General features: G+C 40.4%; 1 protein-coding gene and 1 long non-coding RNA gene across 4 annotated transcripts; one reads left to right on the top strand and one right to left on the bottom strand.

Annotated features, from left to right (window-relative positions):
• The first annotated feature begins 3,233 nt into the window (after window positions 1–3,233).
• Window positions 3,234–13,985, top strand: slc35f4 (solute carrier family 35 member F4). Of its 3 annotated transcripts, none has more exons than XM_049740142.2 (7): window positions 3,234–3,670; window positions 10,584–10,884; window positions 10,958–11,177; window positions 11,252–11,377; window positions 11,441–11,633; window positions 11,782–11,871; window positions 12,187–13,985. In XM_049740142.2, the coding sequence occupies exons 1-7, from the start codon at window positions 3,430–3,432 to the stop codon at window positions 12,426–12,428; spliced, it is 1,413 nt and encodes a 470-aa protein (XP_049596099.1). In that variant the 5' UTR covers window positions 3,234–3,429; the 3' UTR covers window positions 12,429–13,985. The 3 variants fall into 3 exon arrangements, with proteins under 3 accessions (XP_049596099.1, XP_049596100.1, XP_049596101.1); XM_049740143.2 differs by lacking the exon at window positions 3,234–3,670 and adding an exon at window positions 8,460–9,063; XM_049740144.1 differs by lacking the exon at window positions 3,234–3,670 and having other exon boundaries at window positions 10,713–10,723; window positions 10,798–10,884.
• Window positions 6,028–9,974, bottom strand: LOC125980709 (uncharacterized). The gene is made up of 3 exons (XR_007485715.1): window positions 9,728–9,974; window positions 9,211–9,258; window positions 6,028–6,545 (listed from the first exon to the last, which is right to left on the bottom strand). It is a non-coding gene; the product is annotated as an uncharacterized lncRNA (long non-coding RNA).
• Window positions 13,986–15,364: the final 1,379 nt, after the last annotated feature.

Here is a 15,364-nt window from a genome sequence, read left to right as displayed (position 1 = left end):
TCTAATAAAAATGAGCATTTACATTAGATTAAAATTCTGAATTTACTACTTTGTTTAAATTACAATGCAATTTCAAAAAAGCTGGGATTCATCCAGAAGACACAAAGGCTTTGATTTCAAAGGATGAACCCTGACTGAACTCGCAGTGCTGTCGATGTAGTATCATCCACAAGGGAGGATATTGATTCACTTTTTTTCTTCTTATTCACTTTGAATCATTACACCTTTTAGAGCTAAATCCAATCTCAGTTAACCAAGCTTAAACTCCTCAAAAAGATTTAACATGTTCCTGTCATGGAGTCTATAGTGAAATTATTTGAATTAAATGTCAAAGATTACTCGAGCGGCATTTGATCCCATGAGTGCCGTTCAACTACATTCACAATCAGACTTTTTTTTTTTTTTTTAAGACAGACTCTAATAGAACATTGACATGAGCATTAGTCTCACTCTCATCTGGTCAATCAGGCTAAATGTTCCGTTTCTTGCTTTTGACTAGCCTTTGCTCCACAGAGGCCTCGCTCTGGCAAACTAATCCATCATCCTGACTGCACTTACCCTACGATCGAGTGTGTGGAAAACCTTAACTGAGGGAATTAACTTCATACCGGAGGCCATAAATCTCTTGCCATTTCTTTCCATCTTCCTCAGATGAGGCCAACCTACTCCATCATCTAACTTTTGTCTAAATTTGACAAATGGATCAAAATATGTGGGAATGCTCTCAACAAAGTATTTAAGTTACCAATGCATAGTGGTTAACTTATTGTTACACTTGCGTTTAAGAATGTAAAAATGTTTTTGCTCATTCAGCGTTTTGTCTCTCCTCTCATCCTCTCAAAAAAAGTTACTGTACATTCACTTCAGAATATTGATTGCCGTTCAACTTATAGCTAAAGGTCAAAGGCTTTCATGGCGAGGTCATGTTTGAATCATTTTGCTAATGGCTACAGTACATGACATGACATTGTGTGCACGTGCTTTACATGCAACACGCTACATGGTGAGATGTTGCCCTTCAGAGTAACACGGACACACACACTTATAAAATGTTGATGCGCAGGCATGCTTCCAGCAGTTACTGATGCTAATTGGCACATGTGAAGATGGTAACTACCTGCTGTAAGTAGTCTACAGTGCTGGATTGTCTTCCTCCAACGATATGCTCAAACAGGCGTAAAACGCGGCAAAGTGTGACTCGGCATAATCGTGGTGTCTATTTTTAACAGCGCCGTTTGGGCATGGTATATTTTATTCATATGTAGGCTGTTGACTCAACTGCCCGCAAGTTTGTTTTTGTGGAGAGAGGAGGAGGGGGAGGAAGGATTTCATGAACACATCATTGTTTCTTTGCAGATGGCAACAAAGAAAGGTCTCAAAGGACCGCATTTTAATTTATACTGAGCATTCACGTAATACTCGAGACAGAGCAAATTGGCTTTTTTTTTTTCTTCTAAAAGCCAGACAGACCTTGTTCTTACTCACTGCTGCACTATCTAAGTTATCTTTAGTACACATCGAATATTTATACTGCAGGTGGCTAGGTGGGGGGGGTCAGTCATTGATCTTAAAGGTGACCTAGGGGGTCCTGGAGAGAGAAGTCACATGGGAAACATTGTAGCATCTATTAAACAAATGATGATGCTTGAATGCAAATACATGAAGCATTCACGGGTGGTACAACAATTAGGCAAATGATTGCAAGGCTGATCACTAAATCACATTACAGCTCAACATATAACATGTCAGCCGATATCTAAAAATAGATGTTGGTATTTGCACTCACCAAGTGCGAGCTGCAGGGAATAAGATGCGGGATCTATTTTTTCTAATGGATAGGTGAGAGGGAAAAAATGTTCATCACCCACAGAGGATTTGTATATGAAGATGCCCTGAATTTTAATCATGTTGTGTGAGATTGAAGTCAGCCTTATTGCACTCATTGCTGGGGGACAATTAGAGGTGATATTAAGGAGGACGTGAGGATGGATTTTTTTTAATGATAGCTTCTAAGCTATTGCTCCAATGATTCCTTTCAGTCGACAAGGAGACTTTTTGTCTCCGCGCCTCGCAGTAAATATGCATTTAGAACGTGCTCAAGTTTAAATCCATAAAGTGGGCCAAAGCTGTGCAGACTTCAATGTTTGTGCATTTGATAGGAAATATAACTCAAGACATGAAAGTGAGCCACTGATAAGCAGACAGTTTCAAAGGAGCACAATAAAAGGACTCAACAGAGGAAAACTTCACTTGGACTGCAGCAGCAAAAAAAAGATTGGGGGGGGGGGGGGGCTTTCTGAGTAATTGTGGCCACAAAGCTGTTCCTGGACTGAATATGTGAGATAAGTGTTTTGGAGCCCAAACAAAATGAAACAAAAGAACATAAGGTGGAGATTCGTTCAGTAAGCAAGAGGGGGGTGGAGGTGGGGGGGTGGGAATCACTGCTGGCATCCAAGGGCATCATAAACCTCAGCATCTGTCTGAACAACAATGCAGAAAGGGGACACACAAGGAATCGATTTCACACAAAGAGCGCAGCACTTGGAAAGACACTCGAGTCCTGCATCTTGCGTTATTGAATTTGGAACCCACATTTATGAGCAGCATCTACTACAAGGCAAGAGGATCCAGTCAAGAGGAGCACCAGACCCCAAAACCTGCAGGCAACGGAGGCAAAAAGATTGTTCTGTATTTTTTAAATCTTAATTCATAACAATGCTTGAAAAAAAATAAAAAATGTGATTAGAAAGATTTTACATTTCAGTCGTGTCATCTAAAAAGGCAAGCACGGAAAATAAAAATGCTACTTTTCAAAAGGTGTGAAGCAATGTGTGAGACTAACAAATCCCACATTTGTTTCTCTTCAACACATTCAAATGTAATTGTGAACAAGAAATGGAACTATTCCGCCACATATACAAAAACATTGCAATCAAAACAACGTATGGTATAGCATGATTAAAAAATGTTTAATTTTGCACACGCTTCATTCATATAAGTAGATTTTAACTGGTCATCACCCGTAGGCTACCGTTCTGCTATGTACTTAAGTTTAAAAAATTAAATGCTCCAAAAAATGAAAATGAATCTAAAAGATTACATTCAAATGTATTGTACTTAATAGTTTAATAAAAATAAACCGTACTAAAGAAATTATATATACAATAAGGTACATCCTTAGCAGTTATAAAATCACTTTCATATATTTTTATCAAATTGAAGACTGTGAGTGTAGTGACACGCCCCCTTGCGGCGCGTGTCTGTCTGCCGCACTCATGTTTGGACTGGCTCGCTGCGCGTGCAGGAGCGTAGCAGCGCGTCACTGGAGGAATGTCAATGTGCTAATTGTTGATGCGGCTTGGACTCAGGGCCACACACGGATGCTTCATCTGACTTATTGTCGCTACAACCCTGCACAACCGACTGATCATGACCAGCGCCGAGATTGTAGTGGAAAGCTGCAATCAGCCTTGCATCAGTCTGGAGCCCCTTGACGGCAAAAACACCCTCTTACCGGGCAAATCGACGCCGAGCGGGGGCACGGGTCGCACGGGCCCCTTAGCCAACGGCGGCCCCAAATTGACAGACAACGGGGTGCATGACATTGAGGACCGCATCTTGAGGATCACCGGCTACTACGGCTACAACCCGGGCTACTCCAGTCACAGAAGTAAGTGCCACCACGCAAAACAATAAACAAACTAACAAAAGTAGTGCTATATATATTAATAGGTGCTTGACGAAACAAAAAATAAATTTGCCATTCTATGCAAAAACGACATATATTCACTTTTCTATACTACTGAAATGATATAATTTAAATTATGTTCCTTACTATATCAATCTCTATGACAACGAAATAGAACAAAATGACATTTCTGTACAATTACAATGGTTGGTGACACTTATATATACTATGGAATATTAATAAATGTAATGAATGAGTATATATAATAATATTTATTATAATACTATAATAATTATTATAGTAGAGATAAATGGAAAATATATACTCATTCATTACACTATGTCACTCACTATGCTGATACTATACTAGAGTATATTAGAAAGGAAAACATACTTCTATTCACTTTTCTCTACTGTGTAGCGTATTATTTTATACCACTATAGCTTTCTACTCTACAGCATGCTATCTATATGCAGCTCAGATCAATCATCAATGTCACCCTGATGGCTCCTTTGACATGCATGTTTTATTGAAAACGATTAAGTGTCCAAATAACAATCTAGGCTCTGTCTCCATGATGCATGACAATGCTCCCAGCTCTCTCTTGACTTTGACATAAGACGCAGATTCCAGACTTGTGATTTGTTCACATGCTTTTGATTGGTGGGGATTTTTGCTGATGCAGGCATAGGAGCCTACAGGAATGGATGTGGGTGAATATAATGATGTAGTTTGTTCTAGGAATAATCTTTAAAATGTTGATTTTGATGGTTAGCAAGATTTTAACGGGTATATCACAAGTATGCAGGCAAGGACTGCACAATGCCTTTTACCTTCCACCACTGGTAGCCTTTTTTTACGCATGAGGAAGCTTGATTCCAAAGCTGAAACGCTTCATCCCAAATAAATTGACTTGGCACGCAAGCTCGCAAACATCTCGCCCTGACTGTTAAATAAAAGCTCAACTCCACATTATTTAAGCATCTACAAGTCATGCACTCCCAATATAGAGAAATCACACCATTTATCAAAGTAAACATGAAAATGCAAAATAAATTAGGAAAATGTTCACGCTAAGGGTTCTTAAAATGCTTCTCATCACGACAATACATTTTCAGATTGCAGGCAAGGAAAAGGAAACGATCCCCGTGCTCATTAACTGTGTCCTGTCTGTTGTTGTAGATTAATCATGGATGCAATCATGCACTCTCATTTGGAGAGATATCTAGCTGTCCAGGTTGATCCCACGAGGGAGTGGTCTGATTAATGAGCAGCAACCCAAACTTAAAATTGGAAACAACTGATCCCAAACAGTTCCAATAATGAGACAGTTATCATGTGTAGCAATGCAGGAATAGAAATATAATTGCTATTGGAGTAGATGTATTGCACATAAAGTATAAAATGCTCATGCAAATTCTCTTAATTGGTCCCAAAACGATTTAAAACAACTAAAGCATGCTTGTTTCAAAAGTAGCAGAACTGAATGATTCTCAAATGTACGAAACCTCTAATTGTTATAACACCTCAAAGCCACCAGGAGGTGCATTCATCACAATAGTTATTGTTTAATCTAAGTCCAGTCAAAATATTTCTTCCTGTGAGTCACTTTTAAGTAACACACAGTATATTGTGTATGAATAAGTAATATTTGCATTGTGTAACTGGGGAAGGTGAATGATGGGATGTCGACGGTGCTGTAATTTCAGGCCTGAGGAGCAGGTGTGCATCATAATAACACCTATTGCCAGCCCGTAAAAAGACGTCTGCAAGCCAAAGGGGTTGATTTGATTTGGAAAACATTTTCGATTTTCCGATAAGATATGCCATCTGTGCAGACGCCGCCTATTCATCTTTTTTTTTTTTTGTCAGAATTAATTAATCATGTACAAAATGAATATTTGGAAAGTCACTTTCTTGAGTGCAAATGAGTATTGCTTTCCTGAGTGTCAGACAAATATCAGATAAAATTCACGCCGTTTCAAGTAAGATCCTCTTGGCACTTTGGTATGATTGCTTCTTGCCATCTGTGTATTGCTAGAATTTGCCTTTGAGGCTCACGTACTACATTTCGCGACAAGGTCTTGGCTATAATACATCATACCGTAATGGAGGTTTGAGGCAAAGTCAATAGTGCTTTCAACAAGGAAGCAGATAATATCCCGACCTGAATGATATGCACAAGAGGCACGGAAATCGAATTGACTTTCCAAAAAGAGGGGGGGGGCAAAGTGCTATTCCCAGCATCGTTTTTTGTCTCCTACCGTTCCACACGACAATAGCATGCCTCCTCAGCGTCTGTTGAAAAACCATTCAATTAAGTTGCTTTGTAACTGGGTTTAAATGGTGAAATTAAAAAGGGAGGCAATGCAAACTACCTACTGGCTGAACAAGTCTAACACAGCATAAATGCCAGGTACTTCTCCGAAATGTTATTGTCCCATCACTGCTTTCACAGCAAGACCATCTAATGCACTTAGAGGGAAATTAGAAGGCGAAACATTGTGTTTTAAAGTGCAATTGAGTAGCATAGAAGAAGCATTAATCATTCGGGCGACTTTTCTAATCTGTAAACAATGTTAACACCAAATCATTCTTCTTTCAACATTGAGCATATTCATGCAGCTATTTTCAAGTCAGCCGTTCCCAGGCCTTCTCTTGCAAGGCTATTTATATCAAGTAGAGTGTCGAGCGGGATGTAAGCCTTGCCTGAATGACTCCTGGAGTGCTGTTAGCCTCCATAGTCTCCTGAGGATCTGCAAAAACATTCCGTATGGAACGGGTGCAATGTTTCACCTTTGGATGTTGATGTACTTCTCGTCAGGTGATTCTGGATTGTTGGACAGCTTGAACATCACTGAAACAAAAATACAAATATTAGATTTATATTATGGTACAGTAGAGGCAAGTTTAGCATGGTTACGAGCAGGCCTGAGAATTGTGAGCTGTCTTTAAGTGCCCTTGCAGACTCAATGAGTACACGGCATCAATAAAAAAAAATTGACCTTCAATGCCTTCTAATAAAATTAAGAGTTTATATTTACGGGTTATTTGATGCAGCATGTACAAAGCTAGGAGCAATTTTTAATATTCATTCACACACAAAGACAGTTGATTTGTGCACAGATTTAGAGAGTATGTCAAAAACAGAAATAATCTTCCTTCGTATTTGATTAAATGGAAAATTTATACATTTGCTTTATTTTCTATTTTGTTTCTAAACTGAACCTCGTTTCCAAAAATGTGGGTTGCCACTTTGGAGCTATAAAATGGTTTCATGGACTTGAAATCTGCTATTTTCCTATACACCACTAGATGCCGTCATCCTCCATATTTCCAACTAAAGTACTTGGAGGGCAAAGTGAGGACAGACTACTCTAGCAGTAGAGGATCGTCTTGACGGTTCAATCAGCAATTACAAGCAGTCCATTTTATCATTCTTCATTTTCCTCCTTGAGAGATTTAGAGACAGACAGGCTGTTAAAAAAAAGCCTCTATGAGTGAGAAGTGTTTGCAAATCTAAATGACAAAAGGGGCCTAATAAAAGGATTTTTTGCATCAGTAGACGGGGCTGCAGCTGTTGCTATGGGGGGCTAAGAGGGGAGATGCTTTATTATGTGTTGCTTTGATCGGCGGTATGTCTATTTTGTAGTTTTGGTGGTTACAATAGATGGAGATTTATTAATTCAACATTGGGTGCATTTTAGGTTTCACGCTACACAGCTAAACTAAATTATGACAATACATGCCATCATGATATAAAACACTAAATGCATTTTGATTAGTCAGCGATAAACATAATCATGCAAAAAAAAACGAGATTTTTTGGAGCACCCACTGGTATTTTACTTGTCCCTTAAATTTAGTGACAGTGGCAGTGGCTGTTCTGAAGACATCCCTCTTAATCAGATAGCGATTAGCATCCTGGGCTTTGCTGACTGGATGCTTCTTTTGCCGTCCCTCTCTGTCTAGCTTTCGTCTCCACTCATCAGCAAGTCTATTTTTAAGTGACCCTCCTCTCATGAGATCCATCCTCCTACCTTCCGCTTACACCAGAGCAAATGTTATAGCTTCAGCGGAACTTGGATGACACATTTATTCAATCTAATGGATGCGGGTATAGAGTAATTTTGTCAATTTTATGGTTGGGATTATGTGATACAATAAATGTTCACCGTCCTGTCCTTCCATAAAATTATTACATCCGTTTTTGAAATATGGCTTCAAACAAGTAAAAGTCACCTTGGTGTTGATGTATGGCTGTCATCTGTAAGATTCAAAAGAGTGACTTGTTCTATTTTATAAGCTCAGACACAGCACACAAAAAAAAAATGCTGCACACTCTGGTGCAGAATTAAAATTTTGGCTGGCTGAGATTTATGACACGTCAACAGCATGTTGATGACTGGGCTAAACTGTAGTTGTCCTGAAATTAAACCAGGTTTTTGTAATATTAGAAATAAGAACAATTTTTTTTTTGAAAACCCTTTTTCACCTATAGTGAAATTGATTTTTTTTATTTTAGCAAAATAAAAAATTAACAGCTGAATTAATTAAAAAATCCTCTCATAACTGATGGAAAAAAAAAATGTTAAAAAGTAGTCATAACACAACTGGCACCATTTAAAGTGCCTCTGACTGACCACAAATTTGTACAGCTCAGATGATATTCTGCTAACATGACAGAAGTGTACAGCAAAAGACACGGAGGGAGTGCAGCGAGAAGTCTCCTCACTCAGAAAGAGGATGAGGGACCACTAGAGGAGAGGAGCAAGCGCAGCATAATCAGCCTGGGCTGCTTGGTTACCATCCAAACAAAGCTGCTGATTTGTGGAGCAAAAGAGGAGGGAGGGCTAAAGCGAGTTGAACAGAGACAAACCAAGTGGGGGTGGCGAGGATGGAGTGAAATGAGGCTAGTGATTGCGCTATGCCACACACTTGAAGCTCAATCTTCCTTGGAGACAGTGACAGCGCTGGATCACGGCATGACATTGCAACAATAGTTCCGCCAGTCAGCTGTATCACTACAATCCAGACAGAAAGAGGAGGAGAGGAAGTCTGCAGAGAGTGAGCTGAGCCAAACTGGAGTGCTGAGGAGAAGAGTTGACAGATCCGGGAAGAGTCGTGGGGCTGGGTAGGGGTCGGGTGGGGGGGGATAAGTGAAGAGTGTGAAGAGGAAGGTGAAGAAAAGGGAGGACTAAGGATGCACGGAGCCAGGAGGAAGAGCTTCTGAGAGTGCACACACGTTCACACACGTACTTCCCAAGGAAGGAAAGTGTGTTGAGGCCCCCAGTGGAGGATGAAGAAGCACTCAGCCCGAGTAGCTCCTCTCAGCTCCTACAGCACTCAGGTCCTGACCTGCCCCATTTCTGAAGGTAACTCCAAGTTGACTCTACTTTTACATGTAGGTTATGTAAATTGTAAACCCCAAAAAAATCTTGTGTCTTTAAGCACATGGTGAAGAATGTACTACATGTGAGGTTGATGAGTTCAAGTTGTGCATGAGAAGCAGAAATACACACCTTTGTATCTTTGGAGGGAGACGTGCTGCATGCAGATAGATAGCCAGCCTGAATGGGGGGGAAAAAAAAAAACATCAGCAAGTTCTGCTCACTGGTCCTTTCAGGCACGCTGATCCCTAAGAACATCTTGCAAATCCATTTTCTAATTTGTATAGCTTACCTTTGTTTTTAGAGATTGAAATAAAATACCCTAATCGCCTTTCCGTAAGCATCATCAGCATCACGCTTCTCCTTAAGATGACTTATCAAAGCTGTACTGTGCTCAGACATGAGCTCCAGCGGGAGTCCATCTATCAATGTCGCAATAAAATGCACAACAGATTGAAATGTTGGGTTGGAGTAGCAGAATGCGCCACACTGGGTGGATGAACTCCATTAAAAACAAGCCAGTAATGAATGACACTGTTCTATGCGGCACTTTGGAGCTGTTTGATTAGATTGAATCAGGTAATGACATTTTTGGCGACCATAGAACTACAGTGCAAAAATGCTTGACCCCGATTTGTTGACTTCTCACTTTTTCATGCTGTATCCACCATTGTTGCAACTCGGAAGCAGGAGCAATAACACAGCCTCATATGAGAGACAATGTTGGCCATGAGAGCTGCTTTCCGGGAACAAGGGAATAGTGGAGTTTTAATATCATCACATTTTGGCTGCAGATCAGCCTGTAGTGGCTTAGGACAAAATCGCCTGCATCCACAAAAGGTTTTTTTCTGTAATGACAAACACATTTTGTTTGGAGGATGAAATGAAGCAGATAAGAATGGGAGTTCTTGCTGAATGACAGCACGCCATTGTAAAAGTTGAACAACATTACAATGTTTAAAACAAACTGGTATTCCAGTTCCATATTAATTGACTTTCACTAATTGTATTTCAGTCTTAGTGAATCTGTTAATTTATTTTTTATCATTGTACCATAATTATGAGTTGCCTTAATAGACACGAGCAAACAAAACATAATTTACTAGCAATCCATTTTCATTCAGCTCATGAGTGGCTTTACCGTACTCCCGGTGCTTGACTTTATATCGATTTTAAAAGAAAAAAAAAAATCCATTGATGCAATAATGAGCACTCAGATGCTGTGCTATGCTAGAAGGGAGATACTTGCAGGCATGTGCCACATGCTGAGCTAGCAGAGAGAGCTTGGGCAGCGGGTGAGTCATCTTTGATTTCCTGCTCTGGTGAAAATTGATCACTGTCTGCTGAAAGTTAAAGAATGGACCTGAACTTTTTTTTTGGGGGGTGGACATTAATGTCTGCAGTTTTTTTTTTTTTTTACACAAATGACATTAATCTGACTTCTAACTAGTGTTACGATTATTATAACGTACCACAACATAACAAAAACTGTATTTTTTCCTTAGGAGAGGATGGTTTGGAGTCTCACGCCGAGACGCCCGGCAGTGAGACAAGTGCGGAGAGCCAGTCGTACCAGACATGCACCAGCACAGTGCTGAAGGTGTTTGGTGGCTTACTGATGGTGCTGTGCATCTCCTCCTCCTGGGTGGGTACCACTCAGGTGGTCAAGCTGACCTTCCAGTCATTCTCCTGTCCTTTCTTCATATCCTGGTTCAGCAGCAACTGGAATATCCTCTTCTTTCCTATTTATTACTCTGGACATGTGGTGACCACAAGGGAGAAGCAGACACCCATTCAAAAATTCAGGTAATCCATCCATGCTACATATCCTGTGAAGAGTCACAAAGATAATATTGAGATATACGGTGTGTTTTGTTAGAGAGTGCAGCAAGCTGTTTGGCGAAGAAGGAATGACTCTGAAGGTTTTTGTAAAGAGGACGGCACCTTTCTCCATCTTGTGGACGCTGACAAACTACTTGTACCTTTTGGCCTTGAAGAAGTTGACCGCTACTGATGTCTCCGCCCTTTACTGCTGCCACAAGGCTTTTGTCTTTCTCTTGTCCTGGATCGTCCTCAAGGATCGTTTCATGGGTGTCCGGGTATGTACATTTTGAAGCAGAGATGAAGATAGAAGGAGGTGGTCTCCCATTTCATTAATAGACCCTTCGTTTAGATTGTTGCTGCCATCATGGCCATCACAGGAATCGTCATGATGGCGTATGCTGACGGTTTCCATGGTGACTCCTTCGTGGGTGTGGCGCTAGCTGTGGGCTCAGCCTCAACTTCAGCTCTTTATAAGGTGAGACCACCTAAGGCAGCAATGTGTCCAACTGGTCCACCATGTTGTCTTCTCACCATCCAGGTGCTATTCAAGATGTTCCTGGGAAGTGCCAGCCTTGGCGAAGTGGCTCATTTCCTTTCCACCATGGGTTTCTTCAACCTCATCTTCATCTCCTGTGTGCCCCTCATCCTCTATTTGACCAAAGTAGAGCAATGGGGGTCCCTCTCTTCACTGCCTTGGGGATACATGTGTGGCCTGGCAGGACTGTGGCTAGGTGAGACAGTGACACACCACTGATTTTGTTTACAGCCATGCTTGAAGCTTCATGGAGTTGTCCTCACTGTCCAAAGCATTTTTTTTTGGGTAATATTTGGCCCAGCATTGAATCACCTTCCAAATGAATCCTACTGTGTCCTTTCCAGTATTCAACATTCTGGTTCACGTCGGTGTTGTCCTAACGTACCCCATTCTCATCTCCATAGGGACGCTCCTCAGTGTCCCGGGAAATGCAGGTAAAGTTTCTTTATACAGTTCAAATATTACTCTTGGTTTATAGTTTACATTCTATTATCCATATAATTCATGTTTTAAGGCAACAGTAAATACCTGCTGACCAGTTGTTAGATTTAGTGGACTAGATTTTGGTAGGACAGTAAAGTGCCAGGGCTGCAGAGCACAAAGACCGAGCGGATCAGGTGGATCACTTTTCCTAATGATAATCCGCATTTTCTTCACTCATCCGCCTGTTCAACCCACCACAGTCACTTTTCTAATTAATCTCTTTTTGTTTGCTTACCCTGCTGGTCCTCTTTGTTTCTTTACTGCAGCTGTAGATATCCTTAAACACGCGGTGATCTTCAGCATGGTCCGCCTCGCGGCCACGTGCATCATCTGCTTGGGCTTCTTGCTCTTGCTGCTTCCTGAAGAGTGGGACTCGGCCACGTTGCGCCTCCTGGCCACCATTACAGATAAAAAGTCGGAGGATCACGGCGAGGAACTCACAGAGTCCAGCATGCACACCAGAAGCCGCAGTCGAGCTAATGGCACCGTCTCCCTTCCCTTAGCATAATATTGCGAGACTCCACCAGGAGCTGCTTTCCGCCACTGCCCACCTAAGGAGGGAAGACATTTGATTAAAACAGTCTGCAGGACTTAATAGAATATCAAGTTTCTTTGTCAAGGGTGCATCAGGCACGCCTGGCTCACTAACGGTGGAAAGCGTTTACTTTCTCGATAAACCTGCCACACTCAATCCCTCACCCGCTGACTGACCTCTGCCCTGCTCTGCTCTGCAGAATATATTCTGTGAATATAAATCCTGGCAGGGACAGTCTGGCCAGACCTATATGTATTTATATTTATTTATTTAGAAAGGAAATGACACATACTATTTATTTCAAATATTACTGACATGCATTATATATAAAAAAGGACTCGCAATTATCCAATTCTTGATGTACATGTATTTTTTTGTTGTTTTTCATAATGATAAAAAAAAGTGCTCACATTCATTTACCGTCATATAACTGAATCACACCTCAAATCAGCCAATTGTTTATTATAAGTATTATTATTATAAGTATTTGAAAGTTTGATACCCTGAGTGCCACGATTTACCAAAATGTCTTAAGACAATCATCATCGATTGAATGTCTTTTGGGAATACAAATGCATTATTTCTGTGTTACAAAGAAAAACAGTATAAACAGGGCAGGACAAATAAATGAGCGTAATCTACAAATATTACATGAAGATCCTTAAAAACTAACCATATGCATTTTTTAACAGTCTGGAACTAATTTAAATATTCATTTGCTCAGGCTGAAGCTTCATGTCAGAGTGAGCAGGATCTCTCTCCGAGAAACTCAGATGTGAGGACAGTGAAGATTCAGACCGATATTTTTTTGACTGAATATATTGCATTTTATAAAACCGCCAGCTATTTCGAGTAAGGACTGTTGAATGAAGCTTTAGAAATAATTTCGAGAATTATTTTGCATTCATGTAGACTAAATAGGGCAAGAGCTGGACCAGCATTGATGTATAGAGTAAGAAAAATTAATTATTAATATTATTTGGAATACAAACAGTGGAAATAGAGCTGAGTGCACTGCACTGCATTTTATCACCTTGCACAAACAATAGCGCATGCTACCGAGAAATAGAAAAAAGCCTCGGGGGAGTATTGAACTGCAGAGCAGAAATGATTGGCATGTCACACGCATGCACACACGCACGTCTACATTACATTGCTGCTATGGGTTTACTAAGGTGACATTTAAACAATTCCAAATCAATGAGACGGAATAATACAGGCCTAATGTTATCAAATTGTAATTGCATTAAGCAAGGAATTGAAAAGTTTTTATTTTTTTAAGCCAAAAATAATGTCAAGTAAGTTCTCTTTCCACCCAGAAAGGTCTGCCAAAAACATCAAGCTCTCTCGAGCGTTTACCGTGAAATAAATCTGTGGGGAGAGTTTCTATAGAAACGTCATCACAATAAGAAAGTGAAGAACAAACGCATGGTTGAGACCGGTACACAGACTTATTTGTTTTTGATTTCTTTGTTTTTGTTGCTATGATACTCAAGTGCTCTTTTCAAAGAATATGCCAGACAAAGCTAAGAGAGTATTCATCTTCTTCCTTTTACAATGTTGGTTCACAAATGGGGCACACAATGAAATGAATCAGTTAGCAGATGAGTGAGCCTGCTGTCATGCATCCACTGCACAAATAATCCATTTAGATCTTGAGTTGCACTACACACCATGAACAACACACAAAGTGGAGACAGATATGGACTAATATATACTTCTTATGAGGTAATTGATGCAATAATTATCTTAGGTTTGGTTCTTAGTGTTTGCAAAACGAAAATGACAACATGTAATCAATCAAGATTAGGCTGGAGCCTAAAGTAAGGTCATAAAATGGCAATAGTCAGTTTAATTGTTGGGTTTATAGCGCCCTCTGTAGGCGAACAAGAGGTACAGCTGAAAATGAGCAGATATTTATTAACTATAATTAATTACCTGGGAAATTATTCCAGTGTTTTTTGTATTCAATTTAAATAGGCTCAGAAATGCAACCACATCGCATAACAGGCATTCGGAATTAAACCAGAAAAAAAGTAGGAGCAATCTGCTATGTTTGTACAGTACAGTATTTTGAGTACATAAAACTAATTGGGTTGACCTAAAAAATACCACTAGGTGGCCTTATTGTGCTGAAAAACAGCACTATACGTACTTCCCATGTTTGATAAAATAGCTTTTGGGACAATTACAATGACTTCTACCATGTCACTCTTAGTGTGCATGGAGAACATTTATGTGAATTAAATGGGGTAACATGCAAAGTGAAGTCTCAGAAAGTATGGACAGTCACTGGAGCAAGCAACACATTAAAATAAGCCAATCCTCTAACAATGCAAATTCACCAACAAGAAGAGTCAGTCTGGCCTTATATTGAGGATTAAAAGAAAAAAAAAAACTTCTTTTCCAGCTGGCTGGCCATACACACTGGGCCTCAAAGCCAAATCACGATGGAGGAGAAGAGCCGAGAGGTCTCCTTGCTCGCCGCTGGTCGCGGACACTTAAAAAGAAGGTGAAGGATGCCGTGTGAGCAATTGCTTCCAATTGACAAGAGGATTGGTCATGGTCAGCCTTATGAGTGGAAATCCACGTGAGAATGCAGCAGTTGGACCAGCAAGGGGCACAAGAGGCCAACAGCAGACAATGGGGGCACTCAGAGGAGTCTGGATGCTGTGTAGCAGTGGAGCACAACTGCTTCTGATTTAACCCTTCATTGGCTGCTTTTGCATGACACTTAATGCAAGTAGCTAGCTTGTTATGCAACAGCATAGAAACCCGCTCCATCTTTTTTGTGAATGGACTACAATAACAATAACAAAACAAATCAAACTCTCTAATTGAGTAAGTGCACCTAAAGAACATCAAGAGACAGCCCAACCTCATCCATCCTTGTGACTCTCTCACCAATT

This window comes from Syngnathus scovelli, chromosome 14 (assembly GCF_024217435.2).
Source record: "Syngnathus scovelli strain Florida chromosome 14, RoL_Ssco_1.2, whole genome shotgun sequence".
In the NCBI taxonomy this organism is placed as follows: domain Eukaryota; kingdom Metazoa; phylum Chordata; class Actinopteri; order Syngnathiformes; family Syngnathidae; genus Syngnathus; species Syngnathus scovelli.
This window is presented reverse-complemented; position numbering and strand designations above follow the sequence as displayed.

Excerpts from the sequence above, each read along its gene's own strand:
- slc35f4 (XM_049740142.2), top strand. The coding sequence starts at position 3,430 with ATGACCAGCGCCGAGATTGTAGTGGAAAGCTGCAATCAGCCTTGCATC. Across the intron at positions 3,671-10,583 it reads GGGCTACTCCAGTCACAGAA|GAGAGGATGGTTTGGAGTCT; the intron begins GTAAGTGCCACC and ends TTTTTTCCTTAG. Across the intron at positions 11,634-11,781 it reads CCTGGCAGGACTGTGGCTAG|TATTCAACATTCTGGTTCAC; the intron begins GTGAGACAGTGA and ends TGTCCTTTCCAG.